At 54.4% G+C, this 14,675-nt stretch overlaps 1 protein-coding gene across 1 annotated transcript; it reads right to left on the reverse strand.

The window, feature by feature from the left end:
- Positions 1-3,480: 3,480 nt before the first annotated feature.
- Positions 3,481-12,808, reverse strand: LOC147086866 (microphthalmia-associated transcription factor-like). The gene is made up of 4 exons (XM_085979068.1): positions 12,631-12,808; positions 9,572-9,647; positions 7,117-7,264; positions 3,481-5,512 (listed from the first exon to the last, which is right to left on the reverse strand). The coding sequence occupies exons 1-4, from the start codon at positions 12,791-12,793 to the stop codon at positions 5,117-5,119; spliced, it is 783 nt and encodes a 260-aa protein (XP_085835194.1). The 5' UTR covers positions 12,794-12,808; the 3' UTR covers positions 3,481-5,116.
- Positions 12,809-14,675: the final 1,867 nt, after the last annotated feature.

A 14,675-nucleotide genomic window follows, 5' to 3' on the forward strand; every position in this document is an offset into this window, starting at 1 on the left:
TAAGGGGAGATTGACCAGAATGGTACCAGGGATGAGGGACTTCAGTTATGAGGAGAGACTAGGGTTATTTTCATTCGAGCAGAGAAGGTGAAGAGGAGATTTTTTATAGAGGCTCAAAATTATGAAACATTGATAATATAAATCAGGGGAGAAACTATCTTGATTGGACAGTAAGTCTATCTTCTTCTTAGGCAGTCCCTCAGAACCGAGGATGACTGTAACTAAGTCTGTAGCTAGAAGTCATCAACTTAAGATCAGTGCCAAAAATTCGCAGACCTTTACTTCATACAAAGGGATGCTTGGACATGGGACGCCTGTTCGGACACTGTGGGGCAAAGCAGAGTCCAGAATAAGAGCATAAGAAATAGGAGCAGGAGTATTATTTAAATGGTGATGGATTGGGAAATGCTGATGTACAAAGGGACCTTGTACACCAGTCACTGAAAGCAAACATGCAGGTGCAGCAAGCAGTTAGGAAGGCAAATGGTATGTTGGCCTTCATTGCAAGAGAGTTTGAGTACAGGAGCAAGGATGTCTTGCTGCAGTTGTACAGGGCCTTGGTGAGACCACACCTGGAGTACTGTGTGCAGTTTTGGTCTCCTTACCTAAGAAAGGATATACTTGCCATAGAGGGAGTGCAGCGAAGGTTCACCAGACTGATTCCTGGGATGGCAGGACTGTCGTATGAGGAGAGATTGGGTCGACTAGGCCTGTATTCACTAGAGTTTAGAAGAATGAGAGGGGATCTCATTGAAACGTATAAAATTCTGTCAGGGCGAGACAGACTGGATGCAGGGAGAATGTTTCCCCTGGCTGGGGGGGTCGAGAACGAGGGGTCACAGTCTCAGGATATGGGGTAGGACATTTAGGACTGAGATGAGGAGAAATTTCTTCACTCAGAGGGCGGTGAACCTGTGGAATTCTCTACCACAGAAGGCTGTGGAGGCCAAGTCACTGAATCTATTTAAGGAGATAGATAGATTTCTAGACACAAAAGGCATCAAGGGGTATGGGGAGAGAGCGGGAATATGGTATTGAGATAGAGGATCAGCCCTGATCATATTGAATGGCGGAGCAGGCTCGAAGGGCCAACTCCTGCTCCTATTGTTCTATGTTTTTATAAGTAGGCCAGTCTCCTCGAGCCTGCTCCGCCATTCAATAAGATCATGGCTGATCTTCTGCCTCATCGCCACTTTCCTGCACTATCCCCATATCCCTTGATTCCCTTAATATTCAATCAATTGGTTTTCAAATGTGAATGTCTGTAATAGAAACATTTATAAATGCTTGGGGAACGAGCAGGAGAATGGGACTAAATGGGGAGTTCTTTTACAAAGTATTTAGAGCAGTCAGACCAACTGGTCCGTGCCGGTGTTTGTGCTCCACACAAGCCTCCTCTCAATCTCACCCCATCACCATATCCTTCTATTCCTTTCTCCCTCGTGTGTTTATCCAGCTTCCCCCTTAAATGCATCGACGCTATTCGCCTCGACCACTCCCTGTGGTAGCGAGTTCCACATTCTCACCACTCTCTGGGGAAAGAAGATTCTCCTGAATTCCCCATTGGATTTATTAGTGACTCTCTTATATTGACGGCCCCTAGTTCTGGTCTCCCCCACAAGTGGAGACATCTTCTCCACGTCTACCCTATCGAAACCCCTTCATAATCTTAAAGACCTCTATCAGGTCACCCCTCAGCCTTCTCTTTTCTAGAGAAAAGTGCCCCAGCCTGTTCAATCTTTCCTGATGGTTATAACCTCTCAGCACGGTGGCATAGTGGTTAGCACTGTTGCCTCACAGCGCCAGGGACCCGGGTTCGAATCCGGCCTCGGGTGACTGTCTGTGTGGAGTTTGCACATTCTCCCCGTGTTTGCGTGGGTTTCCTCCGGGTGCTCCGGTTTCCTCCCACAGTCCAAAGATGTGCGGGTTAGGTTGATTGGCCATGATAAATTAACCCTTAGTGTTAGGGGGATTAAATACGTGGGGTTACGGGGATCGGGTGGGATATGTGTTGGTGTAGGGGTTACGGGGATCGGGTGGGATATGTGTCAGTGCAGGCTCGATGGGCCGAAATGGCCTCTATCTGCACTGTGGGGTTTCTGTGATTCTGGTGGTCCCCAGGATTCTGAACTGGAGCCTCAGCATTTCATCAGTAGATACCTGGGGGTAGATTTTGCCGAACCTGTCGGGAAGAAGGTGGGACTTCCCCTTTCGGGTTTTTGACCCGCCTACTTCGACGTCCGGCCAATCCGCGTGATTTTCCCTTGATTGACCTTGTTGAGCCCGCCCAGCGGGCTCAGCAGGCCAATTAAGGGCCACCCGGCAACAGGTGACGTCACAGACTGAAATTTCATCTGTCAAGAGTTCTTGACAGATGAAATATCAGTGTCTCACAGCTGTTTGAAGCTGTGAAACACTGACAGTCTGAGTTCTAAGCTGAGTCATTCTGCACAGACTCAGTTAGAACTCTCACCGGCACTCAAAGCTGAAGGCTGTCACTTTTGACAGATCGCAGCCGTTCAGCTTTAAGTGCCGGCTGAGTGATGGGCTCCCGACGGCTACAGGAAGAAAGGCTGTGAAGGTAAGTACAGGTAAGTAAAAGTTCTTTACACACTCCAAACACATTTACCTTTGCACTCATGCACCCATCACTCACCTGAGCGCAGACATCGCGACCCCTCCAACCCGACGGCTCGCCTGCTCTACCTGCCGTGGTTTGGAGCTGTCGGGAAACCCACACGAAACCCCTCAAAATAGGGATTAGGCTAAAAAACTGCCTGTTAACTGGCAGTTAATTGGCACTAATCCCTTCCTGCCTGGTTTCGGCGGGTCCCAGTGCGGGGTGGGTACCCGCCGTCCCTGAAACTTACGTGGGGCGGGGTTTTAGGCGGGACCCCCAAATTCGGGATTCCCCACCCCCCCCCACATGCCTGAAACCCCGCCTGACGGCTGGGGGAAAATCGGGGCCTTGAAGTTAACAGTGAGTGATTGATCCAGGTTTGTAGAGGTGATACTCAAGTCAGGAGGCAAAGTACGTTCCACCTAGAAGGACAAGGGCAGCAGGCGCACGGGAACACCACCACCTCCAAGTTCCCCTCCAAGTCACACACACCATCCTGACTTGGAAATATATCGGCCGTTCCTTCATCGTCGCTGGGTCAACATCCTGGAACTCCCTCCCTAACAGCGCTGTGGGAGCACCTTCACCACACGGACTGCAGCAGTTCAAGAAGGCGGCTCACTGCCACCTTCTCAAGGGCGATTAGGGATGGGCAATAAATGCTGGGCCTTGCTGGCGACGCCCACATCCCGTAAGCGAATTTTTAAAAATGGGAACAGGAAGTTACAGAGTGACACAGACAAACCAAGCGAGTGGGCAAAACTGTGGCTGATGGAGTTCAACGTGGGGAAGTGTGAGTGTTTACACTGGATTACGGGGCCCTCTCCTGCTGGGAGAAGTGAAGACTCGAGATCAAGTGGTGGAAGTATAAAACTTTATTTTACAGATCTCTTAACCGAATGATCGCAATATTGAGACATTTACATGATGAAAACTATTCCTTGCTTGTTAAAAGTAGAATTCCTCGTTTACACTCTGCCGCTAAGTTATCCCCGCACCACTCGCGCCGGTATAGCTGCAGTCCACTTGCCCAGTTGCTTGTCAAACACCCGAGGGTGGGTCAGGTAGGTTTAGCCCGCTCGCTCTCCCCCTGCCCACCCCGCCCCACCAAAGGCGCTGACCCAAGCTGGGCGACAGATTCCAGACACCCGCCCATTCTTCACCCGCAGGCCCAGTGACTGAGGGAGGGCCTCGCAGCCCAGCCAGAGCACACGCTCCCCGGAGAAGGAGCAGGGGAATCGGCTGTGTGCGACTCAGTACCGCAGCGGGTGAGATCAGCGATGGGGGGGGAGGGAATTGGGGGGAAGGAAGGAGGAGGAGGAGGGGGGAGGGAAGGAGGAGGAGGAGGGGGGAGGGAAGGAGGAGGAGGAGGAGGAGGGGGGAGGGAAGGAGGAGGAGGAGGAGGAGGAGGGGGGAGGGAAGGAGGAGGAGGAGGGGGGAGGGAAGGAGGAGGAGGAGGGGGGAGGGAAGGAGGAGGAGGGAGGGAAGGAGGAGGAGGAGGGGGGAGGGAGAGAGGGAGGACGCGGAGACGGAGAGGGAGGGGGAGGAGGCGGGGACGGAGAGAGGGAGGAGGCGGGGACGGAGAGAGGGAGGAGGCGGGGACGGAGAGAGGGAGGAGGCGGGGACGGAGAGGGAGGGGGAGGAGGGGGGGGGAGGTGCGCGGACAATAAAGGAGGTCCCAGCCGCCAACTGAAGTCCCGCTTGGATCTGCTGTCGCCGTGGAAACGGAGACCCGCCAAAACCAGAGGGGCCTTGTAGGGATGACATCATCACAGAATCGCCCCCCCTCCCCCCAAAACCTGAACATCAACGGCCAAAAAACTAACAAAGAAATGCGCCGTCCCTTTAAAACCCTGGAGATCCTCTTAAAGGGGCCACACTCGGCCCCTCGGTCGGTTTTATTTCCCGTCTCTCTGGAGTTCGGGAAAATAAAAGTAAAACAGGCGGGAAAAATTAAAGGTGAATCGTTTAAAAAAAAATTAAAAAAAAGTTAATGATTTTTTTTTGACGGAGAATAAAAGGTAATCGACTTTTCTGGAAGTTTCTAGAAGGTCGCCAATGTTTCTGGAAGTTTCTAGCAGGCTGCTAACGTTTCTGGCGGTTTCCAGAAGGCTGCCGATGTTTCTGGAAATTTCTAGAAGGCTGGCCGATGTTTCTGGAAGTTTCTAGAAAGTTTCCGATGGTTCTGGAAGTTTCTAGAAGATTGCCAACGTTTCTGGAAGTTTCTAGAACGTTCCCGACGGTTCTGGAAGGTTCCCGGTGGCTCTGGAAGTTTCTAGAAGGTTCCCGGTGGTTCTGGAAGTTTCTGGAAGGTTCCCGGTGGCTCTGGAAGTTTCTAGAAGGTTCCCGGTGGTTCTGGAAGTTTCTTGGAGGTTCCCGGTGGTTCTGGAAGTTTCTAGAAGGTTCCCGATGGCTCTGGAAGTCTCTAGAAGATTCCCGGTGATTCTGGGAGTCTCTAGAAGGTTCCCGGTGGTTTTGGGAGTCTCTGGGAGGCCGTTAACAGCCCGGGTCCTCCTCCATGCTGTAGCTGCTGCGGCGACTGCTGCCCTTGGAGGCCTCGGGGGAGACGGAGGAGAGCAGCGGGTCGGCGGCCCGCACCGGCGACAGCGAGTCCTCCATCAGGAAGTCGCTCAGGTTGGAGTCCAGCTTGAGGGGGAACGGCAAGTCAGCCAGCGAGTCGAAGGCAAGCGGTTGGTCGGACAGGTCCAGCCCCAGGCCCAGGCCCAGGCCCAGCCCCGCCGCCTGGGAGAGGCTGGGCAGCTGCAAGTAGTCGGCGGCCTGCAGGCCGGGCTGGGCCTCCTGCTTGATGACCTGGGCGGCCAGCTGGGCGGTGCTGAGGCCCGAGGGGGAGCTGAGCGACAGGCCGTGAACCCGAGCCTGCATTTCCAACTCCTGCCAAGAGGGGAAGAGAAGAGAGGGTTTTTACTGCCCCAGACACAAACACAGGCGCTGGGCTCCATACACAAATACAGGCCCCGGTTCCGGGCCTTATTATATGACAGGTACAGGAGTTGTCTATGTCAGTGTTCTCACTCAGGCCAACATCGAAGCTTTGACCACGCTCGATCAGCTCCGATGGACGGGTCACATTGTCCGCATGCCCGATACGAGACTCCCAAAACAAGCGCTCTACTCGGAGCTCCGACACGGCAGGAGAGCCCCATGTGGGCAGAGGAAACGCTTCAAGGACACCCTCAAACCCTCCTTGAAAAAGTGCAACATCCCCCACCGACACCTGGGAATCCCTGGCCCGAGACCACACAAAGTGGAGGAGAAGCATCCGAGAAGGTGCCGAACACTTCGAGTCTCTCCGCCGGGAGCAAGCGGAAGCCAAGCGCAAACAGCGCACGTCAACCCAAGCACCCCACCCACCCGCCCCCTTCAACCACCGTCTGCCCCCCCACCCCCCCGTGACAGAGACTGTAGGTCCCGCATTGGACTCATCAGTCACCCAAGAACTTTGGCCCAGAAATTCGGGTCTCCACGGGTGAGTACGCACGGGGTACTCACCCGTAAGCCCAATGGAAGTGTCGGTTTCCTGCATGCGCGGGAAACCGGCACTTCCGTCCCCCTGAACGAAGGGGTTCACAGGTCGAACGCGTGCGCGGGAGAGGCAGCGCGTCCGCATCGAACTTCGGGTTTTTTTGCAGATTTTCCCGGGAAGGTAAGTCTGCAGAAGTTACACGTTTAAAAAGCAGGCGTAAGGCCTGCTTTTCACAAAGTAAGTGGTGAATTAATTAAAATTACACAGTTTTTCCACAGGTTTATTATTTTTAAATACTTTAAAGAAAGGTAAGTTTATTTTTAGCCCCGTTAGAAAATAAAATTATTTTCAAAAATTTAAATCAGTTTAAAATAGTTATTTCATGTAATTTATCGTTTATTTAAAAAATGAGATTTAAAAAAAAAATTATTTGAAGATTTAATGATGTTTTGGGGCCCGTAGTATTTCTAAGTTTTGACAGCTCTTCCTGTCAAACTTATGAATGAAGCATTCCCTGCTCCGATTGGCTCTCCATGGCCCACGTGATCCCAGGGGACGCTTCGAACTAACTGCGCCCCTGGGATACACAAGTACTGCGCGCCAGCAGCTGGAGGAGGCCCAGGATCGGAATCCCATGCGGGCCCCACAGTTCAACGGCCGGCGCGCTAGGTAAGTGCAGGTCGGGGGCTTGCACCCACGGGAAGCCCCCCGACCCGAATTTCTGGGCCATTTTTAGTGTGGAAGCAAGTCATCCTCGGTTCCGAGCGACTGCCTAAGAAGAATAATAATAATCCAGGACTGTTACGCAGAGTAAAACCACCTGATGGACAGAGCGCTTTCTGCGGGTATCACGGCCGCCATTATCGCGCGGTGGACATGTCGTGCGGCCAGTGGCTGGATCGGAGCGGTTTCAGGTCCTCTGGTGAAATTCTCCAGGATTAGGGCCCCCACCGAGCAGTGCCGAGCCCGGAGGTAGCCACCTACTCCGGGACCGGGCACGGCGAGCTCTCACCTGTATCCGCAGCAGCAGGGTCCGGTTGGCGTGCTCCAACTTCCTCTGCCGCGTCTCCAGTTCCTTCGAACGGGAGCTCTCCTTCTGCAGCTTGCGGATGTAGTCGACGGACGCCTTGAGTATCGTGCCCTTGTTCCAGCGCGACTCCCTGCGGAAGGAAGGGCCGGCAAGTCAATGAGGCACAGAGAAAGGCGGCTCAAACTCACTGCCCAGACCGAGACAGTTAGGGTCAAGGGGCTGAGCGCACAGGGCAGCCTAGTCCCCAGTGGGCACAAATCTACAACATGGACTAAGGCTCCTTCAGCACCGACTGGGACTGAGCCATACCTCCCCTGGGAGTGTTTGATGGGGCAGTGTAGAGGGAGCTTTACTCTGTATCTAACCCGTGCTGTACCTGCCCTGGGAGTGTTTGATGGGACAGTGTAGAGGGAGCTTTACTCTGTATCTAACCCGTGCTGTACCTGTCCTGGGAGTGTTTGATGGGACAGTGTAGAGGGAACTTTACTCTGTATCTAACCTGTGCTGTTCCTGCCCTGGGACTGTTTGATGGGGACAGTGTAGAGGGAGCTTTACTCTGTATCTAACCCGTGCTGTACCTCCCCTGGGAGTGTTTGATGGGACAGTGTAGAGGGAGCTTTACTCTGTATCTAACCCGTGCTGTACCTGCCCTGGGAGTGTTTGATGGGGACAGTGTAGAGGGAGCTTTGCTCTGTATCTAACCCGTGCTGTACCTGCCCTGGGAGTGTTTGATGGGACAGTGTAGAGGGAGCTTTACTCTGTATCTAACCCGTGCTGTACCTGCCCTGGGAGTGTTTGATGGGACAGCGTAGAGGGAGCTTTACTCTGTATCTAACCCGTGCTGTACCTGCCCTGGGAGTGTTTGATGGGACAGTGTAGAGGGAGCTTTACTCTGTATCTAACCCGTGCTGTACCTGCCCTGGGAGTGTTTGATGGGACAGTGTAGAGGGAGCTTTGCTCTGTATCTAACCCGTGCTGTACCTGCCCTGGGAGTGTTTGATGGGACAGTGTAGAGGGAGCTTTACTCTGTAGCGGGCAAATCATTTAAAACAGAGATGAGGAAGAATTTCTTCACTCAAAGAGTGGTGAGCCTGTGGAATTCCCTGCCACAGAGGGCTGTGAAGGCTAATTCAATAAATATTTTCAAGAGAGAATTGGATATATTTCTGAAGGCTAAGGGGATTAAGGGTTACGGAGAAAAGGCAGGGACGGGGTACTGAACTGGTAAGATCAGCTAAGATCTCAGACGAACATCAGCCATGATCTCATTGAATGGCGGAGCAGGCTCGAAGGGCCGAATGGCCTACTCCTGTTCCTATCTCTATGTTTTTTTTTTCTATGTTTCTGTACCTAACCCATGCTGTACCTGCCCTGGGAGTGTTTGATGGGACAGTGTAGAGGGAGCTTTACTCTATCTAACCCGTGCTGTACCTGCCCTGGGAGTGTTTGATGGGACAGTGTAGAGGGAGCTTTACTCTGTATCTAACCCGTGCTGTACCTGCCCTGGGAGTGTTTGATGGGGACAGTGTAGAGGGAGCTTTACTCTGTATCTAACCCGTGCTGTACCTGCCCTGGGAGTGTTTGATGGGACAGTGTAGAGGGAGCTTTACTCTGTATCTAACCCGTGCTGTACCTGCCCTGGGAGTGTTTGATGGGACAGTGTAGAGGGAGCTTTACTCTGTACCTAACCCATGCTGTACCTGCCCTGGGAGTGTTTGATGGGACAGTGTAGAGGGAGCTTTACTCTGTATCTAACCCGTGCTGTACCTGCCCTGGGAGTGTTTGATGGGACAGTGTAGAGGGAGCTTTACTCTGTACCTAACCCATGCTGTACCTGCCCTGGGAGTGTTTGATGGGACAGTGTAGAGGGAGCTTTACTCTGTATCTAACCCCGTGCTGTACCTGCCCTGGGAGTGTTTGATGGGACAGTGTAGAGGGAGCTTTACTCTGTATCTAACCTGTGCTGTACCTGTCCTGGGAGTGTTTGATGGGACAGTGTAGAGGGAGCTTTACTCTGTATCTAACCCGTGCTGTACCTGCCCTGGGAGCGTTTGATGGGACAGTGTAGAGGGAGCTTTACTCTGTATCTAACCCGTGCTGTACCTGCCCTGGGAGTGTTTGATGGGACAGTGTAGAGGGAGCTTTACTCTGTATCTAACCCGTGCTGTACCTGCCCTGGGAGTGTTTGATGGGGACAGTGTAGAGGGAGCTTTACTCTGTATCTAACCCGTGCTGTACCTGCCCTGGGAGTGTTTGATGGGACACTGTAGAGGGAGCGTCGGAAGTGAATTGTGGAACTGGCTAAGTCAGGCTGAGCTGAACCAGCGCAGAGCAGGAACAGCTCCATCAGATATCTGCACCTTCCCAACTTCCCAAAAGTCCCATCAGAATCCACAAGCTCAGGTCGACGCCCTCAATTATTAGGGAGGAAACTTACGGGTCGCTGGATTTCGGTATCAAGGCGCCCAGCTCTTTTATCCGATCGTTGATGTTGAATCTCCGCCTTCTCTCAACTGTTAGATGAAAAGAGAGACGAGGAGTGACCACTGGACAGTGATGGGTCTCCCGCGGCAACGGGCCTACGCCAGCGATAGGCCTCCCTCCCCACGGTAACCGGGGAGCTCCCCACCCCCCCAGTCGAGATCCCGCTTCCAGTCACGTTGCCATGGGGACCAGGGAAGTCAGTGGGGCAACGATAGAAATGGAAGGAATCGTTCCCCAGTGCTCGGCTGTGCTGAGGGATATAGAGAGGAGGGGTTTTCTATAGCCTTCCACCTCCCACCTTTGCCCCATATCCCACCTCCTTTCCCAATCCCAGGACCTCAACCATTCCTCAAATCTGTGTCCATGGATGTTCCCCCCGCCCCACCCTGGCTTCCCGACATTTCGGGAGCTGAGCCTCCGACACGTTCTGTGTTCTCAGCCGCTACCGACGCTTCACGGGATTCAGTACCGCCCCTCCGACAGTGCGGCGCTCCCTCAGTACAGCCCCTCCGACTGTGCGGCGCTCACTCAGTACCGCCCCTCCCACAGTGCAGTGCTCCCTCAGTACCGCCCCTCCCACAGTGCGGCGCTCCCTCAGTACCGCCCCTCCGACAGTGCTGCGCTCCCTCAGTACCGCCCCTCCGACAGTGCGGCGCTCCCTCAGTACTGCCCCTCCCACAGTGCGGTGCTCCCTCAGTACTGCCCCTCCCACAGTGCGGCACTCCCTCAGTACTGCCCCTCCGACAGTGCGGCGCTCCCTCAGTACCGCCCCTCCGACAGTGCGGCGCTCCCTCAGTACCGCCCCTCCGACAGTGCGGCGCTCCCTCAGTACCGCCCCTCCCACAGTGCGGTGCTCCCTCAGTACTACCCCTCCCACAGTGCAGTGCTCCCTCAGTACTGCCCCTCCGACAGTGCAGCGCTCCCTCAGTACCGCCCCTCCGACAGTGCGGCGCTCCCTCAGTACTACCCCTCCAACAGTGCGGCGCTCCCTCAGTACCGCCCCTCCGACAGTGCGGCGCTCCCTCAGTACCGCCCCTCCGACAGTGCAGTGCTCCCTCAGTACTGCCCCTCCGACAGTGCAGCGCTCCCTCAGTACCGCACCTCCGACAGTGCAGTGCTCCCTCAGTACCGCACCTCCGACAGTGCAGCGCTCCCTCAGTACTGCCCCTCCGACAGTGCGGCGCTCCCTCAGTACTGGCACCGGGGGAGTGTCGGGCCTGGATTACGGGGCTCGAGTCTCTGGAGTGGGTGCTTCTGACTCAGGAGCGAGAGTGAGACCCACCGAGCCAGGGCTGACATTTAATTGGGGAGACTGGAGGATAAAGCCAGCTCCAGCCTGGGCAGTTTCACACACTGAACCATCTTGCAATTGCTGAACGTGATATTAAAGGGAGGGTGGGTGGCCAGTGGGTGTAAGGAACTCGTTGGGCCTGCTTTCTGCAACAACATCCTGAATTAACAGCATCCGGGGCCTATGCCTTACCGTGCCCAAGGGCTGGGCATCAACCCAGCGGCCCCTGTACCCGGGCACAGATTCTAAATTCTCCTGCCTTTCAACCCTGGGGGCAGTGCCACTGAACCCCGTTCACCACTCGACGGTCCCTCGTCTCCACAGGGAACATGGCCGCACCACAGTGCCCGTCTCCCTGAAATAGCCAGCACTCAAATCCCGCACACTCGCAAACAATAATACATTCTGTACAAAACCAGTCCGCAGGCGGCTCCTCGCTCACCTCCACACCCTCCATTCCCCCCACCCCACGTCCCACCCTCCGACTCCGAGACCGGATACAGGACATAGCCTTGTTGCCCATCCCCCTCCCCGTCCCCTCTCCCTCCCTGCCCAGCCCCTTCTCCTCGCTCCTCTCCCCGTCCCCCTCACCCTCCTCCCTGCCCCCTCGCCGCTCCGCACAACACCCCTCCCCCACCCGCACACCTCCACCACACCCCCTCTCTCCCTCGCCCGCCCCCCCTCCGTGTCGGGACCGAAACCCGTCGCAGCGACTCCCACTCGAGCCAGTCATGTCCCCAGGCGCCTCCGAGGCTGCGGGACACCCCCTGCCCGCCACCTCGGTCACCCCCCCCCAACCCCTCAACCACCATCCAACCTCGAGTTTTATAATCCCAAACCTGCCGTCAACTGCCCACCACGTCTCCAACACGATTTACCTTGTCCTTGCCAGCTTTGCGGAGGCGCCGCTCCACCTTTGTGCTCTGCCCCTCTCCGGGTAGCCCACCCTGTGCCCCTGGAGCTGTACCAATGTCATGCCAACCGCTGAATCATTGACGGGGAGGGGTGGGGGGGGGGCGGGATATTTAAACAAATATGGGATACTTACCTTCATTAGCCGAGGCATAGAATACAAGAGCAGGGAGGTTATGATGGAGCTGTACAAAACGCTAGTTAGGCCACAGCTGGAATACTGTGTGCAGTTCTGGTCGCCACACTATAGGAAGGATGTGATTGCATTGGAGAGGGTGCAGAGGAGATTCACCAGGATGTTACCTGGGCTGGAGCGCTTCAGCTATGAAGAGAGACTGGACAGGCTGGGGTTGTTTTCCTTAGAGCAGAGAAGGCTGAGGGGGGGACCTGATTGAGGTGTACAAAATTATGAGGGGCATAGATACGGTAGATAGAAAGGAACTTTTCCCCTTAGTAGAGGGGTCAATAACCAGGGGGCATAGATTCAAGGTAAGGGGCAGGAGGTTTAGAGGGGATTTGAGGAAAAACTTTTTCACCCAGAGGGTGGTTGGAATCTGGAACTCACTGCCTGACAGGGTGGTAGAGGCAGGAACCCTCACAACATTCAAGAAGCATTTAGATGAGCACTTGAAACGCCACAGCATACAAGGCTACGGACCAAGTGCTGGAAAATGGGATTAGAATAGACAGGGCTTGATGGCCGGCGCGGACACGATGGGCCGAAGGGCCGCATTCTGTGCTGTATAACTCGAAATAACCGATGGAGGGAAGAGGGCGATGGGGAAGCAGGCAGCACGTCCGAAACTTACTGAGATTGTGATTATCTTTCTTCTGTCGTTCTTTAATAAAAGCTTTGACTTCGACATCTGTAAGAGAGAGAGAGAGAGAGAGAGAGAGAGAGAGAGAGACGTGGGTATAGAGGCTTCCGCTTCCAGCAACACTCCGACATACCCAACGGAGGGAGGTGAGCATGTCTGGGAAAGAATCCCTCGGAGGGAGGGACACAGGGGGCTAACACCTCCAGGGTACTGGCCTCAAATCCTTAGGGACAAGAGGGGGTGAATGATTCCACGCGCCTGGCCACAAGGTCTGAAGCGAGTATTGACAATCACCCAGAGTTCTTAATCGGCAAAACTGACAACAAATTTACTCTACCAAAATCAGCAAATAGACTCAAGTCACACTGGGGCAGTACTGGGGGCAATCCCTTAAAGCTGGAGTGAAGGGAGAGGAGAGGGGGCTTTACTCGGTATCTAACCCGTGCTGTACCTGCCCTGGGAGTGTTTGATGGGGACAGTGTAGAGGGAGTTTTACTCTGTATCTAACCCGTGCTGTACCTGCCCTGGGAGTGTTTGATGGGACAGTGTAGAGGGAGCTTTACTCTGCATCTAACCCGTGCTGTACCTGCCCTGGGAGTGTTTGATGGGGACAGTGTAGAGGGAGCTTTACTCTGTATCTAACCCGTGCTGTACCTGCCCTGGGGGTGTTTGATGGGACAGTGTAGAGGGAGCTTTACTCTGTATCTAACCCATGCTGTACCTGCCCTGGGAGTGTTTGATGGGGACAGTGTAGAGGGAGCTTTACTCTGTATCTAACCCTTGCTGTACCTGCCCTGGGAGTGTTTGATGGGACAGTGTAGAGGGAGCTTTACTCTACATCTAACCCGTGCTGTACCTGCCCTGGGAGTGTTTGATGGGGACAGTGTAGAGGGAGCTTTACTCTGTATCTAACCCATGCTGTACCTGCCCTGGGAGTGTTTGATGGGACAGTGTAGAGGGAGCTTTACTCTGTATCTAACCCGTGCTGTACCTGCCCTGGGAGTGTTTGATGGGACAGTGTAGAGGGAGCTGTACTCTGTATCTAACCCGTGCTGTACCTGCCCTGGGAGTGTTTGATGGGGACAGTGTAGGGGGAGCTTTACTCTGCATCTAACAAGTGCTGTACCTGTCCTGGGAGTGTTTGATGGGACAGTGTAGAGGGAGCTTTACTCTGTATCTAACCCGTGCTGTACCTGCCCTGGGAGTGTTTGATGGGACAGTGTAGAGGGAGCTTTACTCTGTATCTAACCCGTGCTGTACCTGCCCTGGGAGTGTTTGATGGGGACAGTGTAGAGGGAGCTTTACTCTGTATCTAACCCGTGCTGTACCTGCCCTGGGAGTGTTTGTTGGGACAGTGTAGAGGGAGCTTTACTCTGTATCTAACCCGTGCTGTACCTGCCCTGGGAGTGTTTGATGGGACAGTGTAGAGGGAGCTTTACTCTGTATCTAACCCGTGCTGTACCTGCCCTGGGAGTGTTTGATGGGGACAGTGTAGAGGGAGCTTTACTCTGTATCTAACCCGTGCTGTACCTGCCCTGGGAGTGTTTGATGGGGACAGTGTAGAGGGAGCTTTACTCTGTATCTAACCCGTGCTGTACCTGCCCTGGAGTGTTTGATGGGACAGTGTAGAGGGAGCTTTACTCTGTATCTAACCCGTGCTGTACCTGCCCTGGGAGTGTTGATGGGACAGTGTAGAGGGAGCTTTACTCTGTATCTAACCCGTGCTGTACCTGCCCTGGGAATGTTTGATGGGACAGTGTAGAGGGAGCTTTACTCTGTATCTAACCCGTGCTGTACCTGCCCTGGGAGTGTTGATGGGACAGTATGGAGCGGGGGCGGGAGGAAGGGCAGGGGGAGGGGGGTGCAAACTTGAGCCTGTGGGTGCCCCACTCCTTCCCTCCTTGGGATGAATCAACCATTCTGGAGGGGATATGGGGGGTCGAGTTTGGTGGGGGTCGCACCGGCAGTAATTGTACCTTAGAAACACATCCTGCTCAGTTAAACCAAAGGCGGTTTGTGTCGTTTGGACTTCCCAC

The sequence above is a fragment of the Somniosus microcephalus genome, unplaced genomic scaffold (assembly GCF_052327205.1).
Source record: "Somniosus microcephalus isolate GS21.2 unplaced genomic scaffold, FLI_Smic_1.0 unresolved_chr7, whole genome shotgun sequence".
NCBI classification, from domain to species: domain Eukaryota; kingdom Metazoa; phylum Chordata; class Chondrichthyes; order Squaliformes; family Somniosidae; genus Somniosus; species Somniosus microcephalus.

Excerpts from the sequence above, each read along its gene's own strand:
- LOC147086866 (XM_085979068.1), bottom strand. The coding sequence starts at position 12,793 with ATGCTCACCTCCCTCCGTTGGGTATGTCGGAGTGTTGCTGGAAGCGGA. Across the intron at positions 9,648-12,630 it reads GAAAGATAATCACAATCTCA|TTGAGAGAAGGCGGAGATTC; the intron begins GTAAGTTTCGGA and ends TTCATCTAACAG. Across the intron at positions 5,513-7,116 it reads CCCTGCTGCTGCGGATACAG|GAGTTGGAAATGCAGGCTCG; the intron begins GTGAGAGCTCGC and ends CCCTCTTGGCAG.